This window comes from Natrix helvetica, assembly GCF_964273705.1.
Source record: "Natrix helvetica genome assembly, chromosome: 2".
Lineage (NCBI taxonomy): Eukaryota > Metazoa > Chordata > Lepidosauria > Squamata > Natricidae > Natrix > Natrix helvetica.
The window spans coordinates 132,849,999-132,865,911 of NC_138552.1; the positions used below are offsets into that span (position 1 = coordinate 132,849,999).

At 35.0% G+C, this 15,913-nt stretch overlaps 1 protein-coding gene across 5 annotated transcripts in view; it reads left to right on the forward strand.

The window, feature by feature from the left end:
* The window catches only part of TASP1 (taspase 1), a 54,709-nt gene extending 39,526 nt beyond the window's left edge, over positions 1-15,183 (forward strand). For 4 of the 5 annotated variants that reach the window (XM_081945217.1, XM_081945219.1, XM_081945218.1 and 1 more), the window contains 3 exons: positions 1,385-1,495; positions 2,224-2,297; positions 9,208-15,183. In XM_081945217.1, coding sequence (XP_081801343.1) covers positions 1,385-1,495; positions 2,224-2,297; positions 9,208-9,300 — 278 coding nt within the window. In that variant the 3' untranslated portion in view covers positions 9,301-15,183. The remainder of the gene's footprint in view (positions 1-1,384; positions 1,496-2,223; positions 2,298-9,207) is intronic. The other variant, XM_081945220.1, reaches the window with a different exon arrangement.
* The last annotated feature ends 730 nt before the right edge of the window (positions 15,184-15,913 follow it).

Below are 15,913 nucleotides of genomic sequence, written 5' to 3' on the forward strand. Positions count from 1 at the left end.
TGAAAGGACATCTTTCAATCTAACCACTGCAGGTAAAATTAGTTGATGCAGCTGAAGTTGGTTGTGATTTAAAAGTGGGATTTTATATATGCATATTATATATATATTTTTGCTGATAAATATATGAAGGGAGACTAGATCTATTTTATAATAGCTCGAAATAGATCTATACTAGTCTCCCTTCATTTATTTATCAGCAAAAAAAATTCAATACAAAATGGTTTTGGCCTGGAAGGCTCCTAAGGTGGAGCTGAAGGGCAAAAGGGAAGCAGTATGCTCCCTCCCATATTTGGACATACATACATACATACATACATACATACATACATACATACATACATACATACATACATACATACGAATCAGTGGAATATATATAGTCTTCAGAGGAATATATAGGGTCTTCCACTATTGTTGCTTGATATGCGGGCAATGAATATTTAACAAATGTGTGATCAAAGACTCTCTGCCCTTAACTGACTTGTTACATTTGCATTTAATCTTGTGGCGTAACCATAAAATTCTTTCCACATTTTAAAATATATGACATTTATTTGAAACTGAAAATAAAAAGTGGTATGCATAAGTTTTAGTTGGCTAATTTAAAATTAATTACAACTTCTGATGTAGCACCTTTTAAAAGTATGTTTCGAATTTGAAAGGAACATTTGCGAAGCAGTTGTGTTTTCCTCATTTTTCCAGTGTTTCAAAGGAATTTCTCAGCGTAATGGGCAGGGTATTACAAATAGCAGTGGCTTTGGACAGCTTTCTTTAAAGTTCGCATTATAGGCCCAATATATTATGACATATTGTTTAATTTTAGATGAATTGTCCTTTTTGTGGGTATAGTAGCTATTGTCTTCCCCTGAAGACCATAATGTTTGAAAATAGTTGAAATTCTTCACTTTAAGTGTTTGTGTGATCCATCATCCTTTAGTACAGCTTGACAGGAGAAGCTTGCTTTTTCTGATACTGTCAAATTATACTGATAGTATCCTGACAGTATTTGATTTGTATCTTTGAAATAGGCAAATTAAACGCATGAAGGAAAACAAAAGACAAAATATTGTGATGATATTTTTATCATAACATTGTTATGACAAGATGAATTTTATGCCATATTGAACTGTCTTGCCTGCCTTAGAACTACTGCATAATAAAAATGTATGGTTAGTTAGCAATAATTTCATTTTTGCAGTTATCTGATATATTCAAAAAATATTCAGTGAGTGGAAGGGAATCGTTCAGTCTGATCCATTGCAGGTGGAGTAAGGCAGTGGGTTATATTTCTTACGTTTTATGCATTATTGGGAGACAGCCAACATTCATTTTAAAAAAAGATTAATTTTCTGTAATTCTCTCCTTGCCTCCCATTTCTCCACAGGTTCACCTTTTTTAGCCAATGAAGATGGTGTTCTGGGAGGAGTGATAGTTCTCCGCTCTTGTAGGTGTTCTGTAGAGCCCAACACTTCACAAGATAAACAATCTCTATTAGGTAAGTATGAGAAATGAGCTTCAAATAAGTTATCCAGTTATCATTAAATCTAATAATCAGATTATACCTCTATGACTTGAAAAACCAAAATAGAAAACAGTGCAGAATTTAAATACTTACCAACCCATGGCCTATTAATTTGTTTTCTGAAGAAATTTTACTACATTTTAATTACATCTCGGTTTCTGAAATAGGTATAAAAGAAGAGGTGCACCTAAAATTATGAAATTGTCTGGGGCAGACTAATTGTGAGTCAGTTTTCTAGGATAGAAATCATTCCTCTTTCTTTATAGGGTAAAAATAGAAGGAGGGGCAACATGATGATTTTGAGCAACTTCTCATTTTTTTAAAAAAAAGGAGCCATGAGATTTTTTCCTTCCAGCAAATAAGGACTTGCTGCGCCCCCCCCCCAAAAAAAGCTGCTAATGTAGACAGCAGAAACATTTCCTTGCTGTCTAAAAATTGCCTTGGATGGCACAGAGAATCAAAAATAGCTTCGGTGTTTCTAGCATTCAAGCACTGGAACATGGAACTCAAGGTGGTTTTCTTTAGCCAATAGGCCAGTCTACGTATTTCTCTCTCTAATAAATTTGATGCCTTTCAAACACTTTTCAAACAACCATCCAGTTTTATTTCAAAGCTCTTGCTTCTTATTTTTCAGCACTTTGTTGGGAAAATAGATAGGATACTTCAGTTAGTAAATAAACACTTTTTCTCTCTCTTCATAGTAGAGTTTCTGTGGAGTCATACAACAGAAAGCATGTGTGTGGGATATATGTCAGCACAGGATGGCAAAGCTAAGGTAAGCCACGAAGAGTAACTTGTGAAAACTAGTTGCCGCTTAAAAATGAATGCCTTACTTTATTCAGCAGGCTGGTTTTAAGTTGTTCCTATACCGAAGTAAAAATAAAGTAGCTGAAGAAAAGTTAATTCCATTGTTTAATTTGTCATGTGGCTTCCCATGGCCACAGAAACTCTTGTGCAACTCAGGTAGCATGGCCAAACTATGGTTTATATCTGTGAGATGCCAAGTGGCTCATGCTGTTTCTCCTCTCTTTCATGGTTGTGCCCACAGAATGCTCCAAGTTGCCAAACCATGATGTTTGAACTGGCCTGTTTTTGATAGCATAATTGAAATAGCTATAATAAACAAATGGAAAATGAATAGCTAAAAAGGTTACACTAAAAGGATTCTGCAGAAAACTTTTTTTTTTTGCCGTTACTACTTGCTCAAGTTCAAGCTGCTCCAGAACTTTGACCACAAACTATGCTTTGCATGAGAGGGAGGAAATGCTATCAAAAGTTAGATGCATAACTGAGGTGAAATTGAGGTCATGAAGTTTTAATGAGCTGGACGAAAGAGTGGATTGGTGGAGAAAAAAAAGTAGACTTACTTTCAGAATGGCTAAGAAAAATAAACTTGTCCACTGAATGGCCCATTAATTAGGCCATTGTGGCCAGCTTCCTTACAGCATGGGTGCATACTATGTGGCTTCCAGATGTTGCCAACCACAACTCCCAGCAAAACTAATACTGTGGGCATGCCTAAAGCCCAATTTTATATTTGCAAGCTGTTATTTAAATTACTAAAGCTGCAAACTAGGATCATTTCAGTTTCCAATTGTTCAATTTGGTCATTTGTAATTGTCTTGTTTGTTTGTACTATTACACTACAATACAGGTAGTCCTCAACCTATGACCGCAATTGAGTCGAAAATTTCTGTTGGTAGGCAAGATAATTGTTAAGTGAGTTTGGCCCCATGTTACAACCTTTCTTGCCACAGTTGTTAAGTGAATTCCTGCAGTTGTTAAGGTGAATCTGGCTTCCCCATTGACTTTGCTTGTCAGAAGGTCACAAAAGGTGATCACATGACTCTGGATACTGCCGATGTCATAAATCAAGTTAGTTGTCAAGGGTCTGAATTTTGATCACATGATTATGGGGATGCTAAGTGTGAAAAACAGTCATAAGTCACTTTTTTCGGTGCTGTTGTAAATTTAAATGGTCACTAAATGAACTGTTATAAACCAAGGACTACCTGTATAGAGCTTCTCATGTAGGCTCATACCACTTCTATTCTTAGCTGGGTTTTAAAAATAATTTCTCATTCTCTTTGTTTTTCAGAAAACAAAGTTTGCATTTCACATTCTCCCCCTTTATGATTTCTTTCAGTATTTAATGGTATAACATCTATATCTTTAAAAACCCATTAATTTCAGAGGATCTTAGGGATTTTGTATGCTGTGAGAGAAAATCATTATTTTTCTGGCACAGAACTAAATGAAATATTAGAAGTAATGCGATCCCCCTAAAGTCTGTGTTATACTTGTATCTGTTTTGATGATGCTCACTGTGACCTAGATGCTAAAAAGACTAATAGCTCAGGGTTATGCCCAGAGATCTTTTATTTTCTTACTTGTAGATCTTTCATTGGACATCTGGTGTGCATTGTTTTCATACTGCTGGCAAATTCTCCAGCTGGCCAAGTTGATTGGGCTGAAAGATGCAGCTGCTCTTCTTGGTTCACTTTTAAATTATGTTAGTGACCTTCCCGCAGCAGTGTTAATCCCTCTCTCTCTTCTCTTTCTTTGAACCTATGGTTGCAAATGTTTTCTTGAACCACAAATGCTATGTTTGGTCCCTACGAAGATCAACAAATAAAATGCTCTTGGAAAAGGTAGAATTCTGTGATCTTGGAAGATGTGAAAACTTAGTAATAACAAGGAAAGTTCAACTTACATTGTACTATTTTAAAAACCCTGAACAAAAACACGAAGTGAGTACATCAAGATAAAACAGAAGTGCTATGCCGATTGCCCTAATAATGCTCAATCATTGTTTTTAGAACACTAATTCCCATTGCAACTAACACACAACTGCGAAAGAGATGACAAACCTGTATTTCTCACTGTTTCGTATTGAGTGTGCATGATTTATGTTTGAATGAACTTTCCTATTTAAATAGGTACCTATTTGATTCTACCATCCATATACATGGTACATCTGTTGTATTTTTTAACATCTCTCAAGTTTCTTAGACAAGCACTTGTTGGACATCTGAAAATTCAACAGATGGAATTTTTTATTTTTAAAGTGATATTTAAAATGTCTTGGGAGTTGTTAGCCAAATTCTGTATATTTTAGAAGAATGTATATTTCGTTCTAGATCTGACTGGGGAATTTTAGGAGAAAAATCTAGTAATTTTTGCATGTGTCAATTAACAAACTGCACTTCACATGTTTATTGATTTTTCTTTTTCTTGAATGCTTACTATAATGTCACTTTATTTTCAAGTACCTGCTTTCTTTATCTTTGACTAACCACCATAGTTGGCAGTTTATCCCTTGACAATAATTGTTTTCCAGGAAAGTGTAAGAGAAGACAACATCAAGAGTTGCTTAATTTATAAATGGTTCACAATCATGGTTTCATTTAAAATAATAATTCACAGAGTTTATAAGTGTATCTATTGTATCTTTTCCATCAACCATATTTAGGCAGTCTTAAAATACACTTTTGAGGAGGAAGATGGGAAATGGCTGGTTGGAAGGAAAGAATTCATTTGCTTGTAGAAATGTTATTTTGGGCCACAGTTCAGTTTAACTCATTTGTATCATTTCTGTCTTTCGATGTGATGCCTCCTAAAATTAGTAGTGTGTTTCTTTGAAAAAGTAATGTAGAAAAATCTGTATTCAGATCTTGGAGATTATAGAGAGACTTAAGTGAGCACTTGAGGGAAGAATTTGTGGTATAATTTCATTGTGGGTTTATGTATGGGTGGTAGGAATGGAAGTGCTTATTATTATGGGATACACACTCTTTTGTGTCTCAAATGCTGTACATGGTTGCCAGAAGGAGAATCGCTCATTATAATGGAGCTAACTCAGTTTTATTTCTGATTTAATACTTTCTTTGAGTTTCAGTCTTAACTGTATTTATTCAGTAATGACTTTACTAATTCTAATGTTGGTTATTTCTAAATGTGTATTGTTTATAACATAATTTGTGCTTCAACTGTAAACCTTGTTTAGTCAAAGATGAGATAAATTTCTAAAATCCATGTTAAGAGCATCATATTCCCCTTGGATTTTTATATTTGGTTTTTCAAAATTCATACTCACTAGAATTTCAAGTTCTAAACTAATCAATTTTTGAGTGCTTAGTTACTATAACTGGTGGGTTTTTAAATATAATTACCAATTTTAAACGTACTCCTTATTCTTTGAGTTAATGCCATGAATCCTGAATCTGTCCCTAGTTTTTGCTTGATTTATGTCATGAAATGTATATATTTTTCCATTCTTCAAAACAATTTTAATATTAGACTGTTGAAAAAATTCAAATGAAGGACAACTTTGTATGCCACTGTTTGCAGTGGAGAGCTGTGTATCCCTACAAAGAACTGAAGATTGAATATCACCCAAATATGTGAGAACATGGGCATGTCCATGAAAAGAAGAACTATAATGTAAGTGCCAAAGATAGAGGTGGACAAAATGTCCACCGCCACTAAGGGCCCTATGACCTAGAGTCCCAGTAATATTTATTCATCAACCTTTGGCTGATTAGAATCAACAAAAAGTTTGGAAACTAAACTCTATGAGGAAGGTTAAAGGGTTTGGTTATAGTTAGCCAAGAGAAAGGATAATTGAAATACAATAGCAGTCTTCAAATATCAGAAGAACTATCACATAGGAGTGGATTGATTTCTCTTTTGCCTCAGAGAGCAGGATCAGAAAAAGTTAAATATATGGAGGAGGAGGTTCAAATTAGATAGCCAGAGAAATAAGTATAAGTATAATCTTTATTGTCATTGTACTTAAATGTCCTGATCACATAAACTGTCAGCTATTGTAGCAGGATTCCACATGATGTGCTAAGTTCCCCTTCACTATAGGGCTTCAGACGGACTCTGGATGGTGATCCATCTAACTTGCTATTGTGGATCATATAGTGAGTAGGGTGCTGGCATAAATGATTTGTAAAGTCTCTTCCTACTCTAGAACTTTGTGAAAATGGAAATGTTTCAATGACATCAATGCACAGATCATTAATTCTGGAGGTTTTATACCCGAGATTGGCTTTATGAGTACTCTCTAATGTTAACAATTTATTATTGGTAGTTTATTACTGGACATTTGTGTTATCCAAACATCCACAATATTTTTCTCAGTGTTCTTTGAATGTCTCAAGTGCAAGATGTTCTAAAGTACTTTCATTTCCTGATGTTTATGGGTAATGTCCCATTGTGACTACACAACAATTAAAAAGCTAACCACCAAAAGTCTTTGTTTTTCTGCCAGTTTTCAGGTAACATAGGGCCTCATCTCTCAGCAACGCATTGGTACTGGTGTACATGGATATGGGTTGTACTTCTGCTAAAGTCAGTCAAAACACTTGTCTGTCATGAAGTAGTAAACATATTTTTTAATGTGCGGAATACGTGGTTTACATTTCTACCATATAGCGCCAGAACTGTCAAGTTGCACTGTATTGTGTAACCTTTTTGTCCAGTGTTTACTTTGATAATGCTTGCATTCTTTTAGCTTAGAAAAATAGACATTTAAAGTAAAGTTTTGTGTAAAATTCCATCCAACTCATACCTGCACTTTTAATTCTATACCAATATTGCTTTTTAATATTGCTTGCAACAAATTGTGTTGTGTCTGTGTTCAGCTTTTTTTTCAATTCAGCTATAATATTACAGTTTTTTAAGAAACATTGTTCAATTCTAAAATCTTAAGATTCCGTATTAATGAATAGGAAATACAGTTCAGAACCTTAAATGTATCCTTTTGATTTCAAATCATGTATATTTCTTACTTATTTGCTAACTTTATGTTTAAAATGAACCCTTAAAAGCATTGCAATTCATAATTGCACACAAATTTACAAAAAACACAATAAGCAAATGTAATGAAATGAGCAAAATGAAGACAATGAAAGCATTAACATTTAAAGAAATCTTGTGAAAATTTTTTACAGATTTTTAGGAAGCAGAGAAAGTTGGTTCTAGGGAGAATTTATTCCAGAGCCTGCAACCAATGGGATGGAGGGGGACCTGTTTTTATACATAGTACATGACATCTGAAAGCAGGAGAAACTTCTGCTCTCTAGGGTAGAAGGACTCTCTAGAGATTTTAATGTCTACACAGATTTGTAACATGAAAAGTTATGTCATCCCTTCAAGGTAGATCAAACTAGAAAACCAATTGCTATGTAGGCTAATACAACTTATATTGCAAAGCTATAGTAACAAAATAATCTAAGTCTGAATGGGCTTCCATCCCTTCTTTCTTCATCTTCATGTGAACTAGGAAGAGACCTGTCCAAAATGTTTAATCGTATGACATTCTTGCTCAAGACTCAGCCTGCTTTTATCTGATCATAAGGCCTAGGAAATGGCTCTTCCTTCTGTCCCTCATAGCCATTCCCTCTATATTCTATAGATCATTTAGGGCTGTAAAGTTTAACATTTTAAATTGCACTTGAAAGCATCTCACAACCAGTGCTGATATTTTGGTGCAGCTATTTTGGTCACCCTGCACTCTCACAGTCTTGTTCCTATATTTTTCACCAATTCCAAGTTCTGAATACTTTTCAGGAATAGCCCATAGAGAATGCATTGCAGCACTCAAGACATAAAGAAGCTTGGCCATGGGTAACTGCTATGCAATCAGACCAGCTCAGGGATAGTTATAGTTTCTATGCCAGAGGCATAATTGTCATAATTCCTTCGCTATCTATCAAGTTAGGGCTGAGGATCAAATTGCATCCTTGGCTGTGGTCCTCTTTTTGCAGGGGAAAATGCCAACCTATCCAGAACAAGCTGAACTCCAATACCTTAACCTAGTTTCTTCTTATTGACCAAAGGAATCTTCATTCTGTTTGGATTAAATTTCATTTTATTTTCCCTCATCTAATGCACCACTGAATTTAGGCAATGTTAAAAGGTATTCAATATTTCTTGGGAATTGGATGGCACCGACATCAAAACTTGGAGGGTCAATTTGGAATTTTATAGGACTTTGTAAGCCAGTGACCTAGTTGCTAAAGAATAGTCACCCAGCATCAATTTCTTGACACTATTTCTGATATCAGGACTGAAACCATTGGAAAATTCTTAAAGAAACACAATTCAGAAGAATTGTCAAGTCCTGAAAGATTGGCAAACTCAGAAAATAGTACCATTTGGATTTCTGGACAGGACTTTTTTTTTTTTTTTGCTGGTAGGGAGATATAGCAGAATAATTCTCCACAACTTATATCTAGTGTAATTAAGGTGGGGTTATGCTGACTCTTTATTTTATGCTTCCACCGTCCCCTGGACTCAAGAGGCACTTCCATAATGACCCTGTTCTCCTTTAACTATCAGGGTGCCTCCTATGTATCTCCTTTTAGGCATTCCATCACCATGATATCAGAAGCTGGTTTGTGTTTACTACAACAGGCAGTGATGGTCTTGTCGGTTCATTCATTTAGAAGTTACTCATAAGGTGACCCAGTCCCCTATTCCTCCAAATAATCAATTGCCCTGCAGGTGCATCTAGAATTGTAAGGCAGCCTCATCTCAGCCACTTGGAGTTGAATAGTGGAAATTATTGGTAGCGTATTTAAGAATGTAGGCTTATTCTTTGATTCTTGTTAATCAGTGGTTTTTTGGGTCCACCTTTACTTCTTAAGCTCTCAAACTCTCACATTTCTTTACAGACTCACATTTCAAGGCTTCCACATGGAGCTGTGGCAGGACAGTCGGTAGCAATTGAAGGAGGAGTTTGTCGACTGGAAAGCCCAGTGAACTGAACCACTATGTAATGGGTCAGCACAAATGCTATTTGTATAATAAGATCCTTTGTGTTTTAAGAGAGATTTCTATTATTTTATATACTTTTATTGCAACCACATGCACCCTAACTTGAAACAAGTGCTGCTGTAGCTTTAGATTCTAAAATTTTGTTTGAATGTATACGGGAACACATCTCCCAAGAGAAAAGAAATTCGGTTCTCGCGTGAAATATTTTAACGTTTAGAAAAGATTTTATGAGTTACTTGATCAGTCTGTAAGACAACAACAACAACATCCTGAAATTGCCAGAAGGAATGCTGATCACAAATGTTATATTGAAATAAACAAATGTCAGAATGTACTCAATACTATTTGATAGTCTCAGGATGGTCCTATGATTGCTTAAGCATACCCTGATTTTTCCAATGGGATGTAATAATTTCTTTCTAGCAAAGAGGGATTGATTCCAGTGAAACGGTCTAGGACAGAGTTACAGCCAGACTTTTTATGTTCAGTTGTTCAGCTGTGGTACTTATTTTGGCTTAAATGTTACATAGCTTAAAGTGTTTATGTATTATGAAAGGCTCTGTAAAGATAACGTACAGTCATGAAGTCTTTACTTTGTGTATAACTGCATATTGGGATGTATAGAAGAACAACATTTATTGAAAGAGTTAGTACTATTCTTTGGTTTAAATATATTTTGAGAGAATAATATAGAAATAAACTATTACTGGACAATGCAAAATGTGTTAAAGTGGTGATGTAGAGGAACCCAATTCTAGCTTTCTTCTGTTCTTTAAATTCCAAAGTTAAAGTAAATGGGTATGCATGTGTGCAATTAAATTTACATGTAATGTAAGTGGTGTTACAAGTGGCCTTTTAAATGATTTTATGCAGCCAGAATCTATGAATGGTACATATTTTCTTATACTGTATGTTGTAAATATGGTTAGACCTTTTTTTGACAATTGTTCAGGTTTCTTTCGATACTTACTTGGGTGTAATGGCTATAAGACAATCCCTTAAAAAAAAAAGTCTAGCAAATGAGCTATTTGAATTGTACCAGGAGATGATATAGGCATTCTTTAAAGTCCTTGCTCAACAACCTGCAAATCATTCTTAAACATCTGCACTGTACTTGTCTTCTCTGACCGAAGTGTCATCGATCAATTTAATATTATAATTGGAAGAAAATACTGTTTACAACTGTTTATAATTTCATGAAAAAGATGAACTCATGTCAAGTTATCGTATTTGTTGATTTCTGGTTTCAATTCACTATGATTTCTAATCATTTCCACAGAGGCACAGATGGCTGCAAACTGTCACCACAAATAGCTGTCCTGAGATACAGTATGTCCATAAATTCAACATTTTATCACTAGACTCATTTGAAAGTGTACATTGCAGCTGTGCCACTCATTCTTTCAATCATTCATGCCTCAGAGGAAGTAGTTTATCGTTTGAGAAAAGGCATGGGTTTTTTTTGGGGGGGGGGAGATTGATCTTCTATTAGGTCTATTTTAATATTGATCAAAAATAAAGTAGCTACTTTAACACACCCTTAGAAATATGTAGATCGCAGACAGGGAGAGAATTATATGCTATGCTACTAAATGTACTATGCACATACTTTCCTAACAGTAGCCCTTACCTCCAGACCAAAAACTATGATGCATACTGTATTTGCTAAATTCTTGCATCATGACTTTATCCCTTGTCCAATAACATTATATGAAGACAGCTCACCATAGGAAACCTGATCCAACCAGAGACTCTTACTTTGATGATATTTCTACTCTGATAATAGCAAATAAAAAAGTTTATTCAGTGTCGTAAAAATATTGAAAATGTACATGTTGCTACTAGGATGGTATATTCATTTGTTTTGAGCACTTTGGTATGTACGTCATTAAATTAACTTCAAGGTAGATAATCTGATGTGTTTATAGTATCATGTAAATATCCATGAAAAATGAATGGATGCGTACCAGAAAAAGTTACCAACTGTATGTGGTAGGATCTCATCCCCCTCTGCTCATTAGTAAACAGATTATTCAGCATTGAACTAAAATATTTGGTCTTGAAACATTTGGGGGAGGAGAAAGCTAAATCGTTATAAAGGTTGTAAAAGTTCAATTTCTGTTAATGAAGAAATGCAACTAGTAATTTTAGACCCTCCTTCAGAGTGAATTTAGGTAAGGTAAGCCTAAAGAATAGGCCTGGTGCTGTGATACATAGAGCTTCAACCAGAAAATTAGTAAATGCTAGCTTTGTTTTCTTAAGTTAAAAGGGTCCTGGGATTGGGAAATGGGGCAACTTGCCACAGCCATCTCACCATGGCCAACTCACCGCAGGACAATGTAATAATACCATTTAATTATTTAAAATAAATAAAAAAATAGTTTATGCTATTCACATTTCATTTTGTCCCTCCTTTTGCCTCCTTTCTCTAGAATAGAGAATTCTATTCTATTCTATTGCACCATTTCTTTGATATTAGAGTAACTCTTGTCCTGTAGCGAGTTGTCCTGTGGGCAATTGGCCAGGGCGAATTGTCATAGACACCCCCCCCCCCCCGGATTGTTTTTTTAATTTTAAGAACAAGAGAGAAATGTCAAAGATGAATGAATTCCAACAGAAGGGAGCTAGATAGTCTCTAATAGCATGTCATTGTTTTTACTCTAAACAAATAATATGTAATTCAATGAAAAATTATACATGAAAATTGAAATGCTAAAGGAATGACAATATGTGAAGTTGCATGTAAATACACATTGTAAACTGTTGAACTAGGTTAATCAAACAATTACATTGGTAGAACCAGTGGACAGGTTGGTGCTGTCATGTTCTATTACTTTTTTTTAACAAGAATATAATCTATGATATTTCATCTATAAAAATGTATGTGAACATTAAAAGAAAATAATATGGAATTATAAGGAAAATCTCATGGAATGTATATTAAAACTTTTAAGATGTAAATGATGGATGATAGTGTTTTAAAATATGTTTGATATTTGTAACAGTGAGTATAATTTTGGAGATGTTGATGCACAGAAAAAAGATGTTTTATTTTCTGCATGGTTTTGAGATTATATTATATAAATCTTCTTAACCAATGAATCTCACATGCCAAATGTCCTGCTCTGATGAAAATACCTAATATGGTAATGAAATATTTGCAACCCATAAATTTAGCTCAGAAAATGTTAATAACAAAGCAGACCAGTTCTGAATATTACCTATTCTTTACTATCATTATATTGTTCTGGTAAACTTTTAAAGCAAAACAGTTATCTCATGTTACTCTAAAATACTATATTCTCCTCTGCATATAATTTGTAGCCTGGAATTCCATTAATATCACAGTTATTTTCTGCAATAGAATTATCAAGTTATCCAATCCAGCACATATTATCATAGTAAATCAATGCAATTTTAAAATTTCATTAGATCATAACATTTATTGATTTGATGTATGCCATTAGAATGCAGTTTGGTTAGCTGCAATTTGCTGAATTAGCATTTGCTGTGGATTCTGTCTAGCTGGAAGCTGAACTTTCATAGAGAGTTCTGGAAGCTGGAAGCACATCTGGAGGTTGGAGAAATTACATTTTAATTTTCACACCATCTTTTCAATGTTTCATCTAAAAAGTTGGCCTGAGTCTGTCCCAGTTCGAAAGATACATCATTCTCACTTTTTGACTGGACAAAAACAGTTTGCATTTTTGCTGAGGAAACTAATTGTATGGGGAGGGGGGACCCAGAATCTGCTTGCTTACTTACACCCAACCAGAGAAGAAATCAAGAAAACCATACTGGCTCTAATGTCTTCTAGAGGAAGGAAGGAATATATATAAAACTGGCAAAGGAACAGACAGAAGGATTAAAATGTCAGTTTTTACGGCCGTTTAGAAAACCAATAGCCAACCTGAGGGTGGCTCACTATGACCAGAGTGTAATGGCTATGAAAAGAAGATGACCACAACTGCAGTTGCTGAAAACAGAGGGAAGAAAGCCAGTTGAATGAAGGCTAACCATTTACTACTGTATCTCTTCAAGAAAAGGTATTCTCTCAGAATTATAATTAACTGGACTATATGACAAGTCCTTGGAGAGACAGCAAAAGTGTATAATCTTCCTGACATCCACAGCTGCTAAGAGCTCTGACAGTATACAATTACCTCTGAAATGTTTTTGATATTTCAATGTTAAGATGTTTTGAAATTGTGTGCCGCTCTCCTAAGAGAGTGTAGTTGTATACTTGTCACTTTAAAATAACACCTTGTCTTGATGCACAGTTTGTGGCATTCAGTGCATGATGAGTAAGAATTAAAGCATAGAGGCTGATGGGTGACTCTGCGGTTGGTCCATGAATTTAGAAGTGTCAAAAAGAGTAATATTCCAAGGAGGTTTATAATCTCTGGAGTAGGTATTGATGAGAGTGTGGATGCATTAGTAATCAGTTGTGTTGATTAGCACCAATGATAATTGATACCTCTAGACGTGCTTGGTTTGTAACTTCCAAAATTACCAGCCAGTGTGGCCAAATTTTAATCCATTAAATCTAGGAGGATGGGCAGTTTGGCAAAAACTACTTAGTTAAGGGGAAAACATTCTTCAAACTTGGGTCCCTTCCAGTATTCATTTTGTATTAACGAGAGCCATATTTTCATTTAGAAGCAGTTTTGCTTAGAAGTAAAAAATAAAGGGGGTGGGGTGGGGGAGAGAGAGAGAGAGAGACAGTAACTACATACCAGATGATTCTAGTCTGGCTATAACCTAAAAAATAAAGATTAATGGAATTGAGTTTCCCCCATTGAGTGGGGGAAACAAATCTGTTAAAACACATTTGCCTGTCCTCAATTGAACTTTCCCCTTGGGAACATCACGTTCCCTTAATGGGGATGGTTGCATAATGCTCAAAGTCACATCTGGAGTCAGATGTATTTGAAAGACATTTTCCTCATTATTTCTTTATAAAAGCAGAGGCACCAGCTTTAATATAATAAAATAAGCCAATTACACATTTTCAACTCCTACACAGCATCATCTGTGTGCAGATATTAAAAGTGGTTTACAAAGTTTAGCCAAATTGAAATACTGGCTTTACCTTTTATATTCTGGAAAGCATTAGGTTTGACAAAATTAATTTAGTCTCAAACTGCATTTAACTACAACAATCTGTGTAGGATTCAACCCTGATTCTGTGGGCGGATTCAGGCAGTCCCTAAATTTTAAGGCAAGCGCATAACTTCTAATGAAGTTAAATAAAAGCTATCTAATTCTGAGTCTGCACAACATAAAACACATACATCCTAAATATAGTTTTGGTGTTGATGCCATCTAGAAATAGCCATGTTTAGGATGTAAATTGCTCTCTTTAAGTTAAACTTGGTTATGTGGCCTCTTTTTTGCTCTATCATCAGACTTGGCTAGCTGCAACAAGTTAAACTTAGTAGCAGTCCCTTTTTGCCCCTTTCTAGGACATTGTTGAGTATGATCCCTGCATATTTTTCACCCATTATTTAATATTATTTAAAGATAGCACGTACTTGCCGCTTGTGGGTTGGCAAACCGGCCTACTAAGCATGTGAAAAACATTCCCTCTCCAGACACGGAACACTGCAGAGAATTCCATTCTTCCTCCAGATTGCACCAATTCAGGCAGTTTTCTAGAAATAAGTCTTGGTATAGCATTATATGAACAATTGGAAGATTTATTTCCTAACCAGGAAGTAAATGATTTTCCTTTTTTAAGAGGAGTGTCAATTAACCAGAATGATAATTTAGATTAATCCTTACATTGAATTTCCTCTGGCCTTGGTGCAGCACCTTAACCATTGTACTGTGCTGGTTTCCAATAAATTAAATAATAATAGTTTCTGGGAGAGTGTTTAATTTATTCAAATGTTTACCAAGCAGTCGACGGAGATACATAAATTCATCTACATGTTCTAATTTTTCTTTTATTTACATATAACATACAATTGTTCACACTATTTTCTATATCAACTTGGGTAAGTCCGATACAAGTAGCTTTATTTTCAGTGTCCTCATTGTGATACAGTCCACTGCAAATCATACAGGCTCTTCACCGATGAAATGATTGCATATTAAGGTACATCCACATTTATGTCTTTCATCAACACAGCTCTCTAAGATCCCCATTTCTTACATATGTGTACATAAGTACCTGAAAAACCAAGGAGATATCATATATCGTTCTGCTTTAATGTTAACATTTCCTAAGCATTCCATTAACCAGGGGTGTCAAGCTCCACAAAGGGGGAGATGTCATGAAACGGCCACGTGAGTGACACCCTTGTCATTAATCTTCAAATGTACTTTATTTCATTGTATACAAATCACCAGGTTCAACAACTAGTCTTGAGCTGCAAATTTGCACAAAGCGTTATAGAATCAATGCATCTGATTTTATCATATGCTCTCTAAATCAACTGACATGCAGTAAATGTTCTCATATTAATACATTTCTCAGGGAGAGCAAAAAATTCACTTTTCATGCCTGCAGAAAGCAGTAAAGCAGGCCCTAAGTTTTATTCATTTTCATTTTTCATATTCGACTTCTGCAAACACTTTCTTGGGCAAATTTAATAAATT